The sequence below is a fragment of the Salmo trutta genome, chromosome 1 (genome assembly GCF_901001165.1).
Source record: "Salmo trutta chromosome 1, fSalTru1.1, whole genome shotgun sequence".
Taxonomy (NCBI): Eukaryota; Metazoa; Chordata; class Actinopteri; order Salmoniformes; family Salmonidae; genus Salmo; species Salmo trutta.
Genome location: NC_042957.1, coordinates 21,085,170 through 21,109,561, shown reverse-complemented (window position 1 = coordinate 21,109,561; position 24,392 = coordinate 21,085,170). Strand labels below are relative to the sequence as shown.

At 45.0% G+C, this 24,392-nt stretch overlaps 1 protein-coding gene across 6 annotated transcripts in view; it reads left to right on the top strand.

The window, feature by feature from the left end:
* Positions 1-24,392, top strand: part of utrn (utrophin) — a 312,100-nt gene that overhangs the window by 44,192 nt on the left and 243,516 nt on the right. For all 6 annotated transcript variants that reach the window (XM_029742136.1, XM_029742308.1, XM_029742221.1 and 3 more), the window contains 6 exons: positions 3,614-3,675; positions 6,867-6,959; positions 7,910-7,987; positions 17,705-17,797; positions 18,340-18,515; positions 21,337-21,452. In XM_029742136.1, coding sequence (XP_029597996.1) covers positions 3,614-3,675; positions 6,867-6,959; positions 7,910-7,987; positions 17,705-17,797; positions 18,340-18,515; positions 21,337-21,452 — 618 coding nt within the window. The remainder of the gene's footprint in view (positions 1-3,613; positions 3,676-6,866; positions 6,960-7,909; positions 7,988-17,704; positions 17,798-18,339; positions 18,516-21,336; positions 21,453-24,392) is intronic.

Here is a 24,392-nt window from a genome sequence, read left to right as displayed (position 1 = left end):
TCTCATCCTCCCCCTAGCCCCTGTCCTCTCACACTCTCATCCTCCCCCTAGCCCCTGTCCTCTCACACTCTCACTCTTCCCCTAGCCCCTGTCCTCTCACACTCTCACTCTTCCCCTAGCCCCTGTCCTCTCACACTCTCACTCTTCCCCTAGCCCCTGTCCTCTCACACTCTCACTCTTCCCCTAGCCCCTGTCCTCTCACACTCTCATCCTCCCCCTAGCCCCTGTCCTCTCACACTCTCACTCTTCCCCTAGCCCCTGTCCTCTCACACTCTCATCCTCCCCCTAGCCCCTGTCCTCTCACACTCTCACTCTTCCCCTAGCCCCTGTCCTCTCACACTCTCATCCTCCCCCTAGCCCCTGTCCTCTCACACTCTCACTCTTCCCCTAGCCCCTGTCCTCTCACACTCTCACTCTTCCCCTAGCCCCTGTCCTCTCACACTCTCACTCTTCCCCTAGCCCCTGTCTTCTCACACTCTCATCCTCCCCCTAGCCCCTGTCCTCTCACACTCTCATCCTCCCCCTAGCCCCTGTCCTCTCACACTCTCACTCTTCCCCTAGCCCCTGTCTTCTCACACTCTCACCCTTCCCCTAGCCCTTGTCACCTCGCTGGGGCACATTCCTGTTTTTATACCCCTGCTCTGTGAGCCAACGGTGCTCACACACAGTCCACACATCTTGAACAAAGGAGTCGCCGACCCTTCGGGCTGGTGATCATAACCTTTGGCTTCTGGTATTCTCCTCCTCCCCCCAAATACATGGATGTGGTTTAACACCCAAAATACATGGATGTGTCTGGGGGGGGGGGGGGTGGTAATGTAAGGTGATTTTACACACACACACACACACACACACACACACACACACACACACACACACACACACACACACACACACACACACACTAGGAGTAGGTGGTACACAGAAGCTGAGTTGAATGAATTCCTCTGACAGACAGCCTGTGGTGGTCATTATTGAGACATGACTGACAGCTCAATGAGGGGCTAATATTGAAAAATAACTTTCAGCTGACTGACAGGTCATAGGTCAATATGGGATAGAACCAACTTAACTGACAGATCAGGGAAGCGGACTACGACAGTAGTGGGCGTATTTTAGCTGAGCGCCACTGTGATTGACAGTTGAGAGACCCCTGAGGGTGTAGGGAAGGAACTATATGATCAAGGACAGGACATAATATAGTCATAAAACACGTAAAATACCCTGACCTACTGCTTATACAACTACACAATGAGACCTTAGTAGAAAACCTGACCTACTGCTTCTACAACTACACAATGAGACCTTAGTAGAAAACCTGACCTACTGCTTCTACAACTACACAATGAGACCTTGGTAGAAAACCTGACCTACTGCTTCTACAACTACACAATGAGACCTTGGTAGAAAACCTGACCTACTGCTTCTACAACTACACAATGAGACCTTAGTAGAAAACCTGACCTACTGCTTCTACAACTACACAATGAGACCTTAGTAGAAAACCTGACCTACTGCTTCTACAACTACACAATGAGACCTTAGTAGAAAACCTGGCAGGCAGTTAGCTTAGTGGTTAGAACGTTGGGCCAGTAACTGAAAGGTTGCTGGATTGAATCCCTGTACTGACAAGGTAAAAATGTGTCGTTCTGCCCCTGTTCCCCGGGCGCCGAAGATGTTGATTATAGCAGCCCCCCGCACCTCTCTGAATCAGAGAAGACAGAAGACACATTTCAGTTGAATACATTCAGTTTCCCCTTCTACACAATAAGGCATTTTTAGAACCGGACCTACTGCCTTCTACACAATGAGGCCTTATTAGAAAACCTGACCTACTGCCTTCTACACAATGAGGCCTTATTAGAAAACCTGACCTACTGCCTTCTACACAATGAGGCCTTATTAGAAAACCTGACCTACTGCCTTCTACACAATGAGGCCTTATTAGAACCTGACCTACTGCCTTCTACACAATGAGGCCTTATTAGAACCGGACCTACTGCCTTCTATACAATGAGGCCTTATTAGAACCGGACCTACTGCCTTCTACACAATGAGGCCTTATTAGAAAACCCTGACCTACAGCCTTCTACACAATGAGGCCTTATTAGAACCGGACCTACTGCCTTCTACACAATGAGGCCTTATTAGAAAACCTGACCTACTGCCTTCTACACAATGAGGCCTTATTAGAACCGGACCTACTGCCTTCTACACAATGAGGCCTTATTAGAAAACCCTGACCTACAGCCTTCTACACAATGAGGCCTTATTAGAAAACCTGACCTACTGCCTTCTACACAATGAGGCCTTATTAGAAAACCTGACCTACTGCCTTCTACACAATGAGGCCTTATTAGAAAACCTGACCTACTGCCTTCTACACAATGAGGCCTTATTAGAAAACCTGACCTACTGCCTTCTACACAATGAGGCCTTATTAGAAAACCTGACCTACTGCCTTCTACACAATGAGGCCTTATTAGAAAACCTGACCTACTGCCTTGTACACAATGAGGCCTTATTAGAAAACCTGACCTACTGCCTTCTACACAATGAGGCCTTATTAGAAAACCGGACCTACTGCCTTCTACACAATGAGGCCTTATTAGAACCGGACCTACTGCCTTCTACACAATGAGGCCTTATTAGAACCGGACCTACTGCCTTCTACACAATGAGGCCTTATTAGAACCGGACCTACTGCCTTCTACACAATGAGGCCTTATTAGAAAACCCTGACCTACAGCCTTCTACACAATGAGGCCTTATTAGAACCGGACCTACTGCCTTCTACACAATGAGGCCTTATTAGAAAACCTGACCTACTGCCTTCTACACAATGAGGCCTTATTAGAACCGGACCTACTGCCTTCTACACAATGAGGCCTTATTAGAACCGGACCTACTGCCTTCTACACAATGAGGCCTTATTAGAAACCCTGGCCTACTGCCTTCTACACAATGAGACCTTATTAGAAAACCTGCTGGAGAGAACAGAAGACAAGAGAGGAGGGGAGGAAAGAAGGAATAGAATGTGAAATATTTGTTCTGATGTACTGAGTCACTTGGGAGTGATTACAAATAGTTGATGTGTGAGTGTGTAACTTCATGTAGCTTCAGCTTTTTCCTCTGCAGAGGTGAATGCAGACTGTGTGTGTATATGTGTGTCTGCGTGACTGATTGCGTGAGTGTTTTTCGGAGTTCTGACGTTACAGTCTCACCTTTCTGGATCTCTGTCTCTCCAGACTGACATGTTGTTTTGTTCCCAACCTTTTAGTAGGTTACATGGTCATTATCTTCTATCCAGCTCCTAGTGGTCTCGTCTCTGGCACAAATAGTGCAGCAATCACCTCAGAATGGGACTTTTAGTCTGGTTTGAAAGACCTGCAGGTACACCTAATAACATGTCAGGGTGTGTAGTCTCAGAGTCGGGCTTCTCAAATGGAGACACAATTGATCTGCATCTGCTCTCTGCTGACTGATGTTGCTGACCTGTCTGTCCTGTTCTCCTGTTGAAATAGTGACCGGTCCAGCATGATGTTTTGTTCATGTTGGAACTAAAAACAAGGTCAGTTTCTCACCGTGTCTCTTTCTCTCCTCTCTTTCACAGATGAGCATGATGCAGTACAGAAGAAAACCTTCACCAAATGGATAAATGCACAGTTCTCCAAGGTAATGCCAAAGTTTGGTAGGCTATATCCGAGCCTCTTCACACAAAGGTTGCTTAGTTAAACCCACCAATAACTTTAGTTAAACCCACCAATAATTTAAGCTAAACCCATCACTAATTTAAGTTAAACCCTACAATAATTTAAATTCAACCCACCAATAATTGTAATTAAACTCACCAATAATTTAAATTAAACCCACCACTCATTTTTGTTAAATGCACCAGCTAAGAAAATATTGTTGTGGAAAACTCCAGCACTGATGTTGAACTGAGCTCGGAGTTTGAAGACGGGTTGAAGGAAGTAGTGTGAGCAGGTTATTTCTGTCCAAACAGACTGTTTTGTTTGACTGTTTCAGACTAATAACTTCCCCTTTGAACACTAACCCTGACCTTCTCTTCACAGGCCCAGGAGAATAACAGATTCACTGCAGGAAAGAATAGATAGCCTAGCGGAGCACTGAGAGGACGTTAGCATGGCTGTCTCCCCTATTACAGTGTATACAGGGAAAATGCTTCAACGCTAACTCGATTTAGCTATTGTCTTCTTGATAAATTAATTGGTCTTCACTTGAGTCAGGTTAATCTTCTCTGTGTTAATCAGAAACATGCTAATGTAACATTGATGCTTCCATCCCTCTCCTCACCCCAACCTGGGCTCAAACCAGGGACCCTCTGTCTCCCACAAAGCATTGTTAGCTATCGCTCCACAAAAGCCTTGGCCCTTGTAGAGCAAGAGTAACTACTGCTTCAAGGTTTCAGAGCAAGCGACGTCACCGATTGAAACGCTACTAGCACGTAGAGCTAACTAGCTAGCCACACCGTTTACATTAACGCGCTCCAACGCGCTGATGCTAGTCTGATAATGGACCTTGTGTGTGTGGTCTTGTTTGAGCTATGTCCCCTCACTCCCACAGGGTAGTTAACAGAAATATTCTAAACATGCTTATACAATTTCATTAATGGGTTTTCCATAAATACATCTATGGACTTTTTTTCTTCTTCAGTCGCTCTCATTTCTTTCTATTTCTCCTCTCTCTCTCTCCCCCTTCTCTCTCTCTTTTTCTCTCTTTTTCTCTCTCTCTCTCTCTCTCTCTCATCTTTATTACCCCTCTCCTCTCTGTTAGCTCTGTGTGTTTCTCTCCTCTCCTCTGTGTTAGCTCTGTGTGTTTCTCTCCTCTCCTCTGTTAGCTCTGTGTGTTTCTCTCCTCTCCTCTGTGTTAGCTCTGTGTGTTTCTCTCCTCTCCTCTCTGTTAGCTCTGTGTGTTTCTCTCCTCTCCTCTGTGTTAGCTCTGTGTGTTTCTCTCCTCTCCTCTCTGTTAGCTCTGTGTGTTTCTCTCCTCTCCTCTCTGTTAGCTCTGTGTGTTTCTCTCCTCTCCTCTCTGTTAGCTCTGTGTGTTTCTCTCCTCTCTGTTAGCTCTGTGTGTTTCTCTCCTCTCCTCTCTGTTAGCTCTGTGTGTTTCTCTCCTCTCCTCTGTGTTAGCTCTGTGTGTTTCTCTCCTCTCCTCTGTTAGCTCTGTGTGTTTCTCTCCTCTCCTCTGTGTTAGCTCTGTGTGTTTCTCTCCTCTCCTCTGTTAGCTCTGTGTGTTTCTCTCCTCTCCTCTCTGTTAGCTCTGTGTGTTTCTCTCCTCTCCTCTCTGTTAGCTCTGTGTGTTTCTCTCCTCTCCTCTGTGTTAGCTCTGTGTGTTTCTCTCCTCTCCTCTGTGTTAGCTCTGTGTGTTTCTCTCCTCTCCTCTGTGTTAGCTCTGTGTGTTTCTCTCCTCTCTGTTAGCTCTGTGTGTTTCTCTCCTCTCCTCTCTGTTAGCTCTGTGTGTTTCTCTCCTCTCCTCTCTGTTAGCTCTGTGTGTTTCTCTCCTCTTCTCTCTGTTAGCTCTGTGTGTTTCTCTCCTCTCCTCTCTGTTAGCTCTGTGTGTTTCTCTCCTCTCCTCTGTGTTAGCTCTGTGTGTTTCTCTCCTCTCCTCTCTGTTAGCTCTGTGTGTTTCTCTCCTCTCCTCTCTGTTAGCTCTGTGTGTTTCTCTCCTCTCCTCTGTGTTAGCTCTGTGTGTTTCTCTCCTCTCCTCTGTTAGCTCTGTGTGTTTCTCTCCTCTGTTAGCTCTGTGTGTTTCTCTCCTCTCCTCTGTTAGCTCTGTGTGTTTCTCTCCTCTCCTCTGTGTTAGCTCTGTGTGTTTCTCTCCTCTCCTCTGTGTTAGCTCTGTGTGTTTCTCTCCTCCTCTCTGTTAGCTCTGTGTGTTTCTCTCCTCTCCTCTGTTAGCTCTGTGTGTTTCTCTCCTCTCCTCTGTGTTAGCTCTGTGTGTTTCTCTCCTCTGTGTTAGCTCTGTGTGTTTCTCTCCTCCCCTCTGTGTTAGCTCTGTGTGTTTCTCTCCTCCCCTCTGTGTTAGCTCTGTGTGTTTCTCTCCTCTCCTCTGTTAGCTCTGTGTGTTTCTCTCCTCTCCTCTGTGTTAGCTCTGTGTGTTTCTCTCCTCTCCTCTGTGTTAGCTCTGTGTGTTTCTTGTTGAGTTGTTCTGTTGTCAGGTCATATCTGAGGTATGGAGAGTGGTTGTTAGAATGAGCTCTGTTCTCTGTTACCTCACAAATTGCCCAGAAATCTCTCATGTTTGATCCCATCCTCTGGTTTCCATTTCCCAACCATTTGCCCAACTTCATATGCTATTATATACTGTACGTGATGTACGTTCCCTTCCACCCAGTTGTCAACACAAACCTTGTCTACCATCCCCAGTGCATAAACTATAGGATGTTCAGAATCTTTGAATCATTGCAAATATTTCTAACCTGAAAATGTAGAGTTGATTTTCCATAACATTTTGCATGCAAAACATTGCACAGCATTATGTACTCTGAATGCAGGTTTGTATGTAGACAAAACAACACACTACACACACATGAGTAGTGTCCTTACACACACATGAGTAGTGTCCTTACACACACGAGTAGTGTCCTTACACACACGAGTAGTGTCGAGTAGTGTCCTTACACACACGAGTAGTGTCCTTACACACACGAGTAGTGTCCTTACACACACGAGTAGTGTCCTTACACACACGAGTAATGTCCTTACACACACGAGTAGTGTCCTTACACACACGAGTAGTGTCCTTGCACACACGAGTAGTGTCCTTGCACACACGAGTAGTGTCCTTGCACACACGAGTAGTGTCCTTGCACACACATGATGAGTGTATTTTCTGTGTTTCAGACGGGAAAGGTGCCCATCAAGGACATGTTCTGTGACCTGCAGGATGGCAAGAAACTGCTGGAACTACTGGAGGGACTCACAGGAAATGTCCTGGTGTGTGCGCGTGTGTGTGTGCGCGTGTGTGTGCGCGAGTGTGTTCGCGTGTGTGTGTGTGCTTGCGCTCATGCCTGCCTGTGTGCGTCCATGCTTGCCTGCTTGTCCGTGTGTGTGTGTGTGTGTGTGTGTGTGTGTGTGTGTGTACAGTTTGTGTGTATGTGTCGTGTGTGTCGTATGCATATTCATATCTGACCTTTCTCACCCCACTCCCCCAATTCACCCCTCATTCACCCTACCAGTGGATGTGTTTTCTAGCACCTGCAGCCCAGTACCCAGCACCTCGCCAGCCCTCTATCTGATACCATGATACTAATGCCATAATTGGGTGCTAATGCCCTGTTGTGGTATGTAAGGCTAGGAAGGGTTTTTAAATTGGCACCGGTTCAACCCAGTCCCCATTCTTTCCATATGTCCCTTAGAATAAAATAAAAACTAGAGGGTGCTGAAGGCGTCATGGCTGATTGATTTATAGTGTGGAATGGTATGTTGAGTGATAAGTGGGAATAAGCACGCAGACTGGCCCTTGGCAACGGCTAGCACTGCAAGTCTGAAAGTCTCTCTGTCTGGATAGATTTAGCTGCCTCATTAATTGCAGGTCACTGCCCATCATTAGTGCAGTATTGTGCAAAGAACTGTGTGTGCGTGTGCGTGCGTGCGTGCGTGCGATGTGTGTAAAGGAACTGAAATCTTGCGTCATTTTACCCTCATAGGAAACCTTCACATTAGACAAGAGGAACAACTAGCACTACCTCAGAAATAATGTCATATCACCTACATGACCTGCTGACCCTGTATGAGTCTCAACTCCTCTATATACACTATGATACTCCAGATCATCTACGATACTCTTTGCTATGAAAGTCTTTGTGTGCTGAGGTCAGGCAGGATCCTTGCATTAATGTAGGTTCTGCCTAACATGCCCTATTCTTCTGTGTTGTTGTTCTCAGACCAAAGAGCGAGGGTCCACCAGAGTTCACGCCCTCAACAACGTCAACAAGGTTCTTCAGGTCCTGCATCAAAACAACGTGAGTACCGACCGTTAGGGCTTTACACAGTATCTCTCTTTATTCTTCTTTATCCCCCTATTTTACTCATCTCTTCCCTTTTCCTTCGGTGTCTAGTGTGCTGTCTCCCTCTTGCATGCTCCCTCCTCTTCTCTCTTGCTCTCTCTCCCTCCCCCCCTTTCCCCTTTCCCTTGTGTCTCCATACAATGGCCAGTGTTCATGTTGTGACCTTGTCTGTGGGAGATAAGACGGGGTCTTTGCATGAGGAGCTCACTAGGGTAGGGGTGGCATGTTAGTTGCTATCCTCCTCCACACGGGCAGAAAAACAGCAGGCCATCGTGTGAGTTTGTTAGTGACTTCTTCTGTATTGTGTGTCTCTGTTTGTCAGCCTATTGTGAGTAGACATATTGTGAGTAGACAAATATGGGAGTACATGGAAAATAATGATCTGATTACAGCCAATCAGCATGCTTATCGCAAAAATCATTCCACTACCACTGCATTGGTTGACATGACTGACCAGTGGCTCAATGCTATGGATAATGGCAAGTTTGTGGGGGTACTATTTTTAGATTTCAGTGCAGCATTTGATTTGGTGGATCATGAGATAATTTTGACAAAATTAATGCATTATGGTTTTAAGGAGGTAGCATTGAATTGGGTACAGTCATATCTAACTGACGGGAAACAGTCCACCTATATCAATGGTTCATTTTCTTCCCCTCATGCTTTAAACTGTGGAATACCGCAGGGCAGCTGCCTTGGGCCACTTCTTTATTTAATATATACCAACGATGCCCTAGCTGAAACTCAAGCTACTATATTTGCAGATGATACTACAATTTATGCAGCAGGACAATCGGTTCAACAGGTACAGCAAGCTTTACAAGGAGATTTGGAGAATATTAGGGAGTGGGTTTGTCAGAATAAACTTGTTTTAAACACCAAGAAAACCAAAGTTATGTTGGTCTGTTCCACTAGGAAAAGGCCAAAACAGCATGGGATACAATTAAGTATGGGAGGAGTACAAATTGAAGAAGTGGCAGAAACCAAACTATTAGGAGTGCAGCTAGACAACTGCTTATCATGGTCATCTCATAACTAATCTATGTAAAAAAATTATTAAAACAGCATGTATAATCAATCAGAAGGATAGCTAAATATTTACCAGGAAAAATTCTTAAGCAAATAACACAAGCTTTAATTGAGAGTCAAGTGAACTACTGTTCTGTGGTCTGGGGAAATGTATCATCAAGTGAAGTTAGGAGGCTGCAGATTGCACAGAACAAAGCAGCAAGGATTGTTTTACGGTGGAGATATGGTTTTCCTGTTGCAGTCATACGCAATGTTCTTGGTTGGTCATCAATCGACAAGATAATTGAAAAAAACATGCTTATTTTATTTCATAATATACATCATTTAAAACGGCCAAGTACAATTCACAACGGTAATCAGTTGGTAAGAGACAGACATTCCGTAAATACTAGGAATAGATTGTCCACCATCTATGCGTTATCCAGACAGAAAAGAGAAATAGGCAAAAGAACATTTCGATTTAGAGCAATAAAGAAATTGAATAAATTAACTGAGCAAACCACAAACCTTTCAATATATAAATTTAAACATTATTTTAAAACAATTTAAATATAATACACAGAAATGTTGTGGGATTACAGTAGATGAAGAATTCATATTTTTTAGATTGATTATTTATTGGTTTATTACGTTAGTATATTATGTATGTTTGTAATAGTGTGTTATATGTGAAAATGTGTTCGTATATAAATTGTATTTTAATATTTAAGGACTCTTGGAAGATTAGTCCAAATGGGGACTAAAAGAGATCCAAATCAAATCAAAATCAAATCAAATCAGCCTGATATATGCACAGTTGTGTCAAGTTGGCTGGATGTCCTTTAGGTGGTAGACCATTCTTGATACACACAGGAAACCGTAGAGCGTGAAAAACCCAGCAGCATTGTAGTTTTTTTGTATTTTTCTCCCGTTTCGTGATATTCAATTGGTAGTTGCAGTACAAAAAAAAAAATGCATGAAATGAAATGTATGCATTCACTACTGTAAATCGCTCTGGATTAGAGCGTCTGCTAAATGACTAAAATGTAAATGTAAAAATGTTGTCCCATCGCTGCAACTCCCGTATGGACTCGGGAGAGGTGAAGGTCGAGAGCCATTTGTCCTCCAAAACACGGCCCCGCCAAGCCTGCACTGCTTCTTGACACAATGCCTGCTTAACCCGGAAGCCAGCCGCACCAATGTGTCGTTGGAAACACCGTACACCTGGCGACCGAAGTCAGCGTGCATGCGCCTGACCCGCCACAGGGACATCCCGGCCGGCCAATCCCTCCCCTAACCCAGAAGACGCTGAGCCAATTGTGCGCCGCCTCATGGGTCTCCCGTTCACGGCCGGCTGCGACACAGCCTGGGATGGAACCCGGGTCTGTAGTGACACCTCTAGCGCTGTGATGCAGTGTCTTAGACCTCTGCTCCACTCGGGAGGCAGCGTTGCAGTTCTTGACTTACTCTCCTCGGCAGAAAAGTCAAAATGAATGACAGATTTCTTGAGTTATTTTAGATTCATTCTGACTACTTTGAGGAAGCGTATACTGGCTATGGTGTCTCAAAATGGACAAACAGTACTATTGCCGCTTTTGTCTTGTTTTTCAAGCAAATATCTTTTAAGGGAGTATGCAAGCACACTAGTTCGGTTTGCCTAGCCAACTTCAGCTAGCCACCAGCCGAACTGAAGCATGCTGATGACTTTGCAGTAGCCCCCAAGACCCCCCCCCACCCACAATCTTTGCGTAATGACAGGCTGTGTGAGTGATGGCTGGGCATCACTGACTCGCAACGCTCCCCAGGCCCTCTGGAGGAATCCTTCAAAGAAGGTGTGACTGTTTAGAGAGGTTTACATGGCCAGGATTAGTAGCTCTGGGGTCAACACCCTCTCATAAACAACTAGCCACCCAGCCCGGAGAATGATAGAAGGTGTAGTTTTCTGGTTTATTTTAGTTACGGTACTTAACTGTTGTGTGTGCGTGTGTATCTCTATTTGTACTGTGTATCTCTATTTGTACTGTGTATCTCTATTTGTACTGTGTATCTGTACTGTGTATCTCTATCTGTACTGTGTATCTATATCTGTACTGTGTATCTCTATTTGTACTGTGTATCTGTACTGTGTATCTCTATCTGTACTGTGTATCTCTATCTGTATTGTGATATGTGTGTGTGATAATGGCAGGCATGATTGGGTTAATGGAGGGTGGGGTTAAGAGTTTAAGGGTCATGTTATTGGCTGAGAGGTCAGTCGTTGCCCCCTGACCCCCAGGAACAGTGTTCCAGAATGTTCCATTCTACCCCCTGTGTGTTTGTAATCACTCCATCACTCCATGAATGTGAGCTTGTCACATGATTAGGCTGGTGTCACAGGGTGTTGGGGATGTCCTTAGACACTTTCAATCCACTTTAGCAGTTTTTACATGTGTGGTTTCTGGGTTTCTACAGCTGTACAGGTGAGGACAGGTAGCTGTGGGAGACTGAGATCAGTTATTGGATCATAGGAAAGCCCGTTAAGCAGCTTAAGGGTACAAGTTGTTAATCTTGAGTATTACGGCATGTTCAACTTTCTATAAGGGAAGGTAATAAAAAGCATGATTACTTGACTTTTTAATATCTTGACCTCTCTCTGTCTCTGTCTCTCTGTCTCTGTGTCTGTCTGTATCAATTTCAATTGAAGGGCTTTATTGGCATGGGGAACATATGTTAACATTGCCAAAGCAAGTGAAGTAGATAATAAACAAAAGTGAAATAAACAATAAAAATGAACAGTAAACATTACACACACAGAAGTTCCAAAAGAATAAAGACATTTCAAATGTCATTATGTCTATATACGGTGTTGAAACGATGTGCAAATGGTTAAAGTACAAAAGTGGAAATAAATAAACATTAATATTGGTTGTATTTACAATAGTGTTTGTTCTTCACTGGTTTCCCTTTTCTTGTGGCAACAGGTCACAACTCTTGCTGCTGTGATGGCACACTTTGGTATTTCACCCAGTAGATATGGGAGTTTATCAAAATTGGGTTTGTTTTCAAACTCTTTGTGCATCTGTGTAATCTGAGGGAAATATGTGTCTCTAATATGGTCAAACATTTAGCAGGAGGTTAGGAAGTGCAGCTCAGTTTCCACCTCATTTTGTGGGCAGTGTGGACATAGCCTGTCTTCTCTTGAGCGCCAGTTCTGCCTACGGCGGCCTTTCTCAATAGCAAGGCTATGCTCACTGAGTCTGTACATAGTCAAAGCTTTCCTTAAGTTTGGGTCAGTCACAGAGGTCAAGGATTCTGCCACTTTGTACTCTGTTTAGGCCCGAATAGCATTCTAGTTTGCTCAGTTTTTTGTGTGAATTATTTCCAATGTGTTAAGTAATTATCTTTTTGTTTTCTCATGATTTGGTTGAGTGTAATTGTGTTGCTATCCTGGGGCTCTGTGGGGTCTGTTTGTGTTTGTGAACAGAGCCCCGGGACCAGCTTGCTTAGGGGACTCTTTTCTTGGTTAATCTCTCTGTAGGTGATGGCTTTGTTATGGAAGGTTTGGGAATCGATTCCTTTTAGGTGTTTTGTAGAATTTAACGGCTCTTTTCTGGATTTTGATAATTAGCGGGTATCAGCCTAGTTCTGCTCTGCATGCAGTATTTGGTGTTTTAAATTGTACACGGAGTCTCAATTTGGTGTTTGTTCCATTTTATTAATTCAGACCCCAGACCTCACAACCATAAAGGGCAATGGGTGCTATAACACATTTTTAAAGAATTTTTTATTTCACCTTTTATTTAACCAGGTAGGCAAGTTGAGAACAAGTTCTCATTTGCAACTGCGACCTGGCCAAGATAAAGCAAAGCAGTTCGACACATACAACAACACAGAGTTACACATGGAATAAACAAACATACAATCAATAATACAGTAGAAAAATCTATATACAGCATGTGCAAATGAGGTAGGATAAGAGAGGTAAGGCAATAAATAGGCCATAGTGGCGAAGTAATTGCAATATAGCAATTAAACTGGAATGGTAGGGTGTGCAGAAGATGAATGTGCAAGTAGAGATACTGGGATGCAAAGGAGCAAGATAAATAAGTAAATACAGTATGGGGATGAGGTAGATTGGATGGGCTATTTACAGATGAGCTATGTACAGGTGCAGAGATCTGTGAGCTGCTCTGACAGCTGGTGCTTAAAGCTAGTGAGGGAGGTAAGAGTCTCCAGCTTCAGAGATTTTTGCAGTTTGTTCCAGTCATTGGCAGCAGAGAACTGGAAGGAGAGGCGGCCAAAGGAAGAATTGGCTCTGGAAGTGACCAGTGAGATATACCTGCTGGAGCGTGTGCTACGGGTGGGTGCTGCTATGGTGACCAGTGAGCTGAGATAAGGCGGGGCTTTACCTAGCAGAGACTTGTAGATGACCTGGAGCCAGTGTGTTTGGCGACGAGTATTGTGCCAGGGCCAACCAACAAGAGCATACAGGTCGCAGTGGTGGGTAGTATATGGGGCTTTGGTGACAAAACGGATGGCACTGTGATAGACTGCATCCAATTTGTTGAGTAGAGTGTTGGAGGCTATTTTGTAAATGACATCGCCAAAGTCGAGGATCGGTAGGATGGTCAGTTTTACGAGGGTATGTTTGGCAGCATGAGGGAAAGATGCTTTGTTGCGAAATAGGAAGCCGATTCTAAATTTAATTTTGGATTGGAGATGTTTAATGTGAGTCTGGAAGGAGAGTTTACAGTCTAACCAGAGACCTAGGTATTTGTAGTTGTCCACATATTCTAAGTCAGAACCGTCCAGAATAGTGATGCTGGATGGGCGGGCAGGTGCGGGCAGCGAAAGGTTGAAGAGCATGCATTTAGTTTTACTTGCATTTAAGAGCAGTTGGAGGCCACCGAAGGAGAGTTGTATGGCATTGAAGCTCGTCTGGAGGTTAGTTAACACAGTGTCCAAAGAAGGGCCAGAGGTATACAGAATGGTGTCGTCTACGTAGATGTGGATCAGAGAATCACCAGCAGAGAGAGCGACATCATTGATGTATACAGAGAAGAGAGTCGGCCCGAGAATTGAACCCTGTGGCACCCCCATAGAGACTGCCAGAGGTCCGGACAACAGGCCCTCCGATTTGACATACTGAACTTTATCGGAGAAGTAGTTGGTGAACCAAGTGATACAATTATTTGAGAAACCAAGGCTGTTGAGTCTGCCATTAAGAATGTTGTGATTGACAGAGTCGAAAGCCTTAGCCAGGTCAATGAATACTGCTGCACAGTAATGATATCGTTTAGGACCTTGAGCGTGGCTGAGGTGCACCCATGACCAGCTCTGAAACCAGATTGCATCGCGGAGAAACTACGGTGAGATTCAAAGTGGTCGGTAATCTGTTTGTTAACTTGGCTTTCAAAGACTTTAGAAAGGCAGGGTAGGATAGATATAGGTCTGTAGTAGTTTGGGTCTAGAGTTTCTCCCCCTTCGAAGAGGGGGATGACCGCGGCAGCTTTACAATCTATGGGAATCTCAGACGATACAAAAGAGAGGTTGAACAGGCTAGTAATAGGGGTTGCAACAATTTCGGCAGATAATTGTAGAAAGAGAGGGTCCAGATTGTCTAGCCCGGCTGATTTGTATGGGTCCAGATTTTGCAGCTCTTTCAGAACATCAGCTATCTGGATTTGGGTGAAGGAGAATTGGGGGAGGTTTGGGCGAGTTGCTGTGGGGAGCGCAGGGCTGTTGACCGGGGTAGGGGTAGCCAGGTGGAAAGCATGGCCAGCCATAGAAAAATGCTTAATGAAATTCTCAATTATTGTGGATTTATCGGTGGTGACAGTGTTTCCTAGCCTCAGTGCAGTGGGCAGCTGGGAGGAGGTGCTCTTATTCTCCATGGACTTTAATGTGTCCCAGAACTTTTTGGAGTTTGTACTACAGGATGCAAATTTCTGTTTTAAAAAGCTAGCCATAGCTTTCCTAACTGCCTGTGTATATTGGTTCCTAACTTCCCTGAAAAGTTGCATATCACGGGGGCTATTCGATGCTAATGCAGAATGCCACAGGATGTTTTTGTGCTGGTCAAGGGCAGACAGGTCTGGAGTGAACCAAGGGCTATATCTATTCCTGGTTCTACATTTTTTGAATGGAGCATGCTTATTTAAGATGGTGAGTAAGGCCCCTTTAAAGAATAACCAGGCATCCTCTACTGACGGGATGAGGTCAATGTCATTCCAGGATACCCCGGCCAGGTCGATTAGAAAGGCCTGTTCGCTGAAGTGCTTTAGGGAGCGTTTGACAGTGATGAGGGGTGGTTGTTTGACCGCAGACCCATTACGGATGCAGGCAATGAGGCAGTGATCGCTGAGATCTTGGTTGAAATCAGCAGAGGTGTATTTGGAGGGCAAGTTAGTTAGGATGATATCTATGAGTGTGCCCGTGTTTACGGATTTGGGGTTGTACCTGGTAGGTTGATTGATCATTTGTGTGAGATTGAGGGCATCAAGCTTAGATTGTAGGACGACCGGGGTGTTAAGCAAGTCCCAGTTTAGGTCACCTAGCAGCACGAGCTCAGAAGATAGATGGGGGGCAATCAATTCACATATGGTGTCCAGGGCACAGCTGGGGGCAGAGGGTGGTCTATAGCAAGCGGCAACGGTGAGTGACTTGTTTCAGGAAAGGTGAATTTTTAGATGTAGAAGCTCGAATTGTTTTGGTACAGACCTGGATAGTAAGACAGAACTCTGCAGGCTATCTCTGCAGTAGATTGCAACACCGCCCCCTTTGGCAGTACTATCTTGGCGGAAAATTTTATAGTTAGGGATGGAAATTTCAGGGTTTTTGGTGGTTTTCCTAAGCTAGTATTCAGACACGGCTAAGACATCTGGGTTGGCAGAATGTGCTAAAGCAGTGAATAAAGTAAACTTAGGGAGAAGGCTTCTAATGATAACATGCATGAAACCAAGGCTTTTACGGTTAGGGTTAGGGTTAGTCAACAAATGAGAGCACCTGGAGAGTAGGAGTGGAGCTAGGCACAGCAGGTCCTGGATTAACCTCTACATCACCAGAGGAACAGAGGAGAAGTAGGGTAAGGATACGGCTAAAGGCTATAAGAACTGGCCGTCTAGCACATTCGGAACAGAGAGTAAAAGGAGCAGGTTTCTGGGCACAATAGCGTAGATTCAAGACATAATGTACAGACAAAGGTATGGTATGAAGAGAGTACATTGGAGGTAAACTTAGGCATTGAGTAATGATGAGAGAGTTATAGTCTCTAGAGACGTTTAAACCAGGTGATGTCATCGCATATGTGGGAGGTGGAACAACATGGTTGGTTAAGGCATATTGAGCAGGGCTAGAGGCTCTACAGTGAAATAAGACAGTCATCACTAACCAGGACAGTAATGGACAAGGCATATTGATATTAGGGAGAGGCATGCGCAGCCAAGTGAATCGTATGGGTCCAGTGAGTGGTTGCGCTGGCCGGGGACACGGCGATTCAGACAGATAGCAGGCCGGGTCTAACAAGCTAGCAGTTAGCAGGCCGGGGCTAGCAAGTTAGGAGAAGGGCCTTAGAGGGACGTCACGATGGGGGAAAGTCTGTTTTTTCCTCCTGGTGCGGTGACGTCGATAGACCAGTCGTGGAATAAGTAGGGTTCCAAGAAGCAGAGGGGTCCAAGTCCAATTGGCAAAATGGGTATAGTGGTCCAAGAAACTGGCCGATGGATCAGCTAACAGTCCCAATATACTCTAGATAGCTATCAGGCCGCGGTAAGCAGAATGGGCCTTCAGGGAACGTCGCGCCAGAGGGGCCTGTTGGGATCCTCGGGCAGATTATGTCGGTATTCCAGTCGTGCCCCTTGCCCCGTACTGGCAGTAGAAGGGGTCCGGATATTGTAGCTGAGGAGTGGGCTTCAGGAGTAGCCCAGGAGCCCTCGCCGGGAGATTGGCCTAGCATGGGCTAGCTCCAGGCTAATTGGTGCTTGCTCCGGGATGGAAACATTAGCCAGGAGTAGTCAACCTGGGTTGCGGTTAGCTAGTTGCGATGGTCCAGAGGAAAAGGTTCAGAGTTTGCGGTAGGAATCCTGGGATATGGAGAGAAAAATAGGTCCGGTATGTTCTGGTTTGAAACGCGTTGTACGAACTGGCGGGAGCTTTCTGAGCTAAAGGTTAGCTGATTACTGCTAGCAGTCGTTAGCTGACTGGTAGCTAGTTAGCTTCAGTTGAGGGATTCCAGTTCCGATGCAAGTAGAAATACTTTAGAAAAAAAACTGATCCACACCACATTGGGTGAGGAGGGTTGCAGGAGAGTATTGTAATGAAACAGGCAGGGAGCAGGTCTCGAACCCTCGACCTTCAAGCCCGAGGTCCGGCGCGCTATCGACTGTGCCGCAAAAGCATGCTCAAACGGCAGAGTCGATTTCCGTGCTTATAAACCCAGGGTCGTCACAATATTTTGAAGTTGAGGTTTAGGGAAAATATTAAAAAGAATGCGAAGAAAAATATATAAAAAGATATATACATGGGACGAGACAAGACAAAGACGTCTGACTGCTACGCCATCTTGGATTCCTAGCAATTCAAGTATTTTTAGCCAGATCTTAATTGGTATGTCTAATTTTCTATTCCTTTTGATGGTTGTCTCTCTATGTCTCTCCCACCCTCTCTTTCCCTCTCTCTCTAACTCAGGTGGATCTGGTAAACATAGGAGGAACAGACATTGTTGATGGAAACCACAAGCTGACTCTGGGTCTCATCTGGAGTATTATCCTCCACTGGCAGGTACACACACACACACACCACACACACAGAGATGAGTTTGCTTTGAGTGTACTGTCCACTGATGCGTCCATTTTCTGCGTCTTTTAAATAGTAGACCTGGTTAGGGTCTCAGACACGTGACAGGACTGGTATAATTGGTGTTCTACTTACAAACCCTCCTCTTTTGCCTGTCCCTGTGTCTCTCCCCTGTCTGTCTTTCTCTCCCCTGTCCCTGTGTCTCTATCTGTCTCTCTCTTCCCTGTCTGTCTCTCTCTTCCCTGTCTGTCTCTCTCTTCCCTGTCTGTCTCTCTCTCCCCTGTCTGTCTCTCTCTCCCCTGTCTGTCTCTCTCTCCCGTCTGTCTCTCTCTCCCCTGTCTGTCTCTCTCTCCCCTGTCTGTCTCCCTCTCCCCTGTCTGTCTCTCTCCCCTTGTCCCTGTGTCTCTATCTGTCTCTCTCTCCCCTGTTCCTGTCCCTGCCTGTCTCTCTCTCTCCCCTGACCCTGTGTATCTGTCTCTCTCCCCTGTCTGTCTCTCTCCCCTGTCTATATGTATGGTCCCTCTCAGGTGAAGGATATCATGAAGGACATCATGTCCAACCTGCAGCAGACCAACAGTGAGAAGATCCTGCTGAGCTGGGTGAGGCAGTGTACCCGCTCCTACCAGGACCACGTCAACGTGCTCAACTTCACCACCAGCTGGGCCGACGGACTGGCCTTTAACGCCATCCTGCACCGCTTCAGGTCAGGGGTCAGGGGGCACGGGGGCCAGGGGATGTTCCGGTAGCAACAGTGTCACCCTAATGGTTGTATATCTATCCAACAGTATACTGTTTAGATCAGGGCTTTCCAACCGTGTTCCTGGAGAGTTACCCGTCTGTAGGTTTTCACTCCAACCCTGTTCCCGGAGAAGTTACCCTTCTGTAGGTTTTCACTCCAACCCTGTTCCCGGAGAAGTTACCCTTCTGTAGGTTTTCACTCCAACCATGTTCCTGGAGAGTTACCCGTCTGTAGGTTTTCACTCCAACCGTGTTCCTGGAGAGTTACCCTTCTGTAGGTTTTCACTCCAACCCTGTTCCTGGAGAGTTACCCGTCTGTAGGTTTTCACTCCAACCCTGTTCCTGGAGAGTTACCCGTCTGTAGGTTTTCACTCCAACCCTGTTCCCGGAGAAGTTACCCTTCTGTAGGTTTTCACTCCAACCGTGTTCCCGGAGAAGTTACCCTTCTGTAGGTTTTCACTCCAACCCTGTTCCTGGAGAAGTTACCCTTCTGTAGGTTTTCACTCCAACCGTGTTCCTGGAGAGTTACCCTTCTGTAGGTTTTCACTCCAACCCTGTTCCTGGAGAGTTACCCGTCTGTAGGTTTTCACTCCAACCCTGTTCCTGGAGAGTTACCCGTCTGTAGGTTTTCACTCCAACCATGTTCCTGGAGAGTTACCCGTCTGTTGGTTTTCACTCCAACCCTGTTCCTGGAGAGTTACCCGTCTGTAGGTTTTCACTCCAACCTCAGTTGTAACTAAACTGATTCAGCTTACAAATCAGATAATTATTATACTGAACAAAAATATAAACGCAACATGTAAAGAGTTGGTCCCATGATTTAATGAGCTGATATAAAAGATCCCAGAAATGTTCCATACCCACAAAAAGCTTATTTCTCTTAAATGTTCTGCACAGATTTGTTTTCATCCCCGTTAGTGAGCATTTCTCCTTTTGCCAAGATAATCCATCCACCTGACAGTTGTGGCATATCAAGAATCTGATTAAACAGCATGATCATTACTCAGGTGCACCTTGTGCTGGGGACAATACAAGTCCACTCTAAAATGTGCAGTTTTGTCACACAGCACAATGCCACAGATGTCTCAAGTTTTGAGGGAGCGTGCAATTGACATGCTGACTGCAGGAATGTTCACCAGAGCTGTTGCCAGATAATTGAATGTTAATTTCCTTACCATAAGCCGCCTCCAACGTAATTTTAGAGAATTTAGCAGGACGTCCAAACGGCCTCACAACCGCATACCACGTTTAACAATGCCAGGCCAGGACCTACACATCCGGCTTCTTCACCTGCGGGATCATCTGAGACCAGCCACCCGGACAGTTGATGAAACTGAGGAGTATTTCTGTCTGTAATAAAGCCCCAGAGTTGGAGTGAAAACCTACAGGACGGTAGCTCTCCAGGAACAGGGTTGGAGTGAAAACCTACAGGACGGTAACTCTCCAGGAACAGGGTTGGAGTGAAAACCTACAGGACGGTAGCTCTCCAGGAACAGGGTTGGAGTGAAAACCTACAGGACGGTAGCTCTCCAGGAACAGGGTTGGAGTGAAAACCTACAGGACGGTAGCTCTCCAGGAACAGGGTTGGAGTGAAAACCTACAGGATGGTAGCACTCCAGGAACAGGGTTGGAGTGAAAACCTACAGGACGGTAGCTCTCCAGGAACAGGGTTGGAGTGAAAACCTACAGGACGGTAGCTCTCCAGGAACAGGGTTGGAGTGAAAACCTACAGGACGGTAGCTCTCCAGGAACAGGGTTGGAGAGCCCCGGTCTAGATGTCTCGTTCTGTATACCAAGACCTGGACAGTGGCAATGTTGAAAATGTTTGTTTTGTGGACATTTTCAGTGTAGAAGGTGGTAAAATATGTACAAGTGAAATTCTAAACCTTGCCCCTAAATGCTACTGCTTTCACCTCAATCCAGCAGCAAGCAGCTTATTCAACACAGCGACCAGACCATGCTTATCTCAGCATTTAAATAAGTCCAATTCCACCTCACTGGAGTTGAGAAAGAGGCTCTAAATAGCAGTGTATGGGGCCCTATCTGGCCTCCTGGCTGTGTTTGCTCTGAGGGTCTCTCTCTCTCTCTCTGTGTGTGCGCGTGTGTGTCAGCCCGAGGCTGTGTCACTGGGGAAAGGTCACAGCAGCCATGGCGGGGTAACTGCTTGCGTGGCGTGTGTGAACACAGCTCGCCTCGCCATGTTTACACCTGTCATGTCACAGATTGTGTGGATTTGACCCTGTGTGTGTGTATCAATCAATCACATTTTATTTCTCACATGCTTCGGAATCAACAGGTGTAGTCTAACAGTGAAATTACTTACTTACGGGTCCTTTTCCATCAATGCAGAGTGTGCGTTTTCTAACAATGTTTTTGCTTTGCCATTATGGGGTATTGTGTAGTTTGAAAAAGCGATTTAATCCATTTTAGATAAGACTGTAACATAGTCAAATTTGGAAATAATCAAGGGGTCTGAATAGTTTCCGAAAGCACTGTATAGATACAGTATATATAGATGTGATGGGATGTATAGACATTATGGATAGAATATATAGTATATCTGAAGAATACGTTGATAGAATAGTATATGTACAGCAATAGTTGAATAGTATATAGACATTAAGTACTCTTATGTATGAAACACTGGATCTATCACACAGAGTATTCTATGAAAATAACTGGTTCTTTGCAAGAAACTACTTGGGGAATGTTGTTAGGAGCTCGGAGGCCTTGATTTGATGTTGATTGAATGTAGACTTGATGCTGCTGCTGTGTTGTTTCTCCAGGCCCAATGTGTTGAGCTGGGACAGGGTTCTGAGCCTCAGTCCAGTGGAGAGACTGGACCATGCCTTTGCTGTAGCCAAAGACCAGCTGGCCATAGAGAGACTACTGGACCCTGAAGGTACAAATAAAATGGAGGAGAGTGTGTGTATGTATGTATATGTATGTATGTATGTGTGTGTGTGTGTGTGTATATATATATATGTGTGTGTGTGTGTGTGTATATATATATATATATATATGTGTGTGTGTGTGTGTGTGTGTGTGTGTGTGTGTGTGTATATATATATATATATATATATATAGTTTAGTTTAGTTTCAAACTATGTATATACATATACTATACATACATACTATACATATACACTACCGTTCAAAAGTTTGGGGTCACTTACAAATGTCCTTATTTTTAAAACAAAAAGCAAATTGATCAGAAATACAGTGTAGACATTGTCAATGTGGTAAATGTCTATTGTAGGTAGAAACGGCAGATTTTTTTATGGAATATCTACATAGGCGTACAGATGCCCATTATCAGCAACCATCACTCCTGTGTTCCAATGGCACGTTGTGCTAGCTAATCCAAGTTTATCATTTTAAAAGGCTAATTGATCATTAGAAAACCCTTTTGCAATTATGTTAGCACAGCTGAAAACTGTTGTTTTGATTAAAGAAGCAAAAAAACTGTCCTTCTTTAGACTAGTTGAGTATCTGGAGCATCAGCATTTGTGGGTTCGATTACAGGCTCAAAATGGCCAGAAACAAAGACCTTTCTTCTGAAACTTGTCAGTCTATTCTTGTTCTGAGAAATGAAGGCTATTCCATGTGAGAAATAGCCAAGAAACTGAAGATCTCGTACAACGCCGTGTACTACTCCCTTCACAGAACAGCACAAACTGTCTCTAACCAGAATAGAAAGAGGAGTGGGAGGCCCCGGTGCACAACTGAGCACTAGGACAAGTACATTAGTGTCTAGTTTGAGAAACAGACGCCTCACAAGTCCTCAACTGGCAGCTTCTTTAAATAGTACCCGCAAAACACCAGTCTCAACGTCAACAGTGAAGAGGCGACTCCGGGATGCTGGCCTTCTAGGCAAAGTTGCAAAGAAAAAGCCATGTCTCAGACTGGCCAATAAAAAGAAAAGATTAAGATGGGCAAAAGAACACAGACACTGGACAGAGGAAGATTGGAAAAAGTGTTATGTACAGACTAATCTAAGTTTGAGGTGTTCGGATCACAAAGAAGAACATTCGTGACATGCAGAAAAAAATGAAAAGATGCTGGAGGAGTGCTTGACGCCATCTGTCAAGCATCGTGGAGGCAATGTGATAGTCTGGGTGTGCTTTGGTGGTGGCAAAGTGGGAGATTTGTACATGGTAAAAGGGATCTTGAAGAAGGAAGGCTATCACTCCATTTTGCAACACCATGCCATACCCTGTGGACGAAGCTTAATTGGAGCCAATTTCCTCCTACAACAGGACAATGACCCAAAGCACAGCTCCAAACTATGCAAGAACTATTCAGGGAAGAAGCAGTCAGCTGGTACTCTGTCTAATGGAGTGGCCAGCACAGTCACCAGATCTCAACCCTATTGAGCTGTTGTGGGAGCTGCTTGACCGTATGGTACGTAAGAAATGCCCATCAAGCCAATCCAACTTGTGGGAGGTGCTTCAGGAAGCATGGGGTCAAATCTCTTCAGATTACCTCAACAAATTGACAACTAGAATGCCAAAGGTCTGCAAGGCTGTAATTTCTGCAAATGGAGGATTCTTTGACGAAGCAAAGTTACAGCCTTGCAGACCTTTGGCATTCTAGTTGTCAATTTGTTGAGGTAATCTGAAGAGATTTGACCCCATGCTTCCTGAAGCACCTCCCACAAGTTGGATTGGCTTGATGGACACAATTATTTCAATTAAAAATCATTATCCATAACCTTATATTTCCTATTCATTTTGCAACTAATTTCATATATGTTTTCATGGAAATCAAGGACATTTCTAAGTGACCCCAAACTTTTGAATGGTAGGAACACCTTCCTATTATTGAGGTGTACCTCCCCCCAGCCTCAGTTTGTCAGGGCATGGACTCTACAGGGTGCCAAGCATTCCACAGGGATGCTGGCCCATGTTGACGCCAATGCTTCCCACAGTTGTGTCAAGTTTGCTCGATGTCCTTTGGGTGGTGGACCATTCTTGATAAACACAGGAAACTGTTGAGCATGAAAAACCCAGCAGCATTGCAGTTCTTGACACAAACCGGTGCGCCTGGCACCTACTACCATACCCTGTTCAAAGGCACTTTACATTTTTTTTCTTGCCAATTCCCCCTCTGAATAGCACACATACACAATCCATGTCTAAATTGTCTCGAGGCTTAAAAATCATTCTTTAGCCTGTCTCCTCCCCTTCATCTACACTGATTTGAAGTGGATTTAACAAGTTACATCAATAGGGGATCATAGCTTTCACCTGGTCAATCTATGTCATGGAAAGAGCAGGTGTTCTTAATGTTTGTATACTATAGACTTACTTTAGTGTATATAGTGTATGTGGACACACGTAAAAATCGTCTGTCCTCGGTTGCAACACTCACTACCGACTTCCAAACTGCCTCTGGAAGAAACGTCAGCACAAGAACTGTTAGTCGGGAGCTTCATGAAATGGGTTTCCATGGCCGAGCAGCCCCACACAAGCCTACGATCATCATGCACAATGTCAAGCGTCGGCTGGAGTGGTGTAAAGCTCACTTATATTGGACTCTGAAACAGTGGAAACGCGTTCTCTGGAGTGATGAATCACCATCTGGCAGTCCGACGGACGAATTTGATTTTGTCGGATGCCAGGAGAACACTACCTACCCCAATGCATAGTGCCAACTGTAATGTTTGGTGGAGAAGGAATAATGGTCTGGGGCTGTTTCTTATGGTTTGGGTTAGGCCCCTTAGTTCCAGTGACGGAAAATCTTAACGTTACATCATATAATGACATTCTAGAAGATTCTGTGCTTCCAACTTTGTGGCAACAGTTTGGGGAAGGCCCTTTCCTGTTTCAACATGACAATG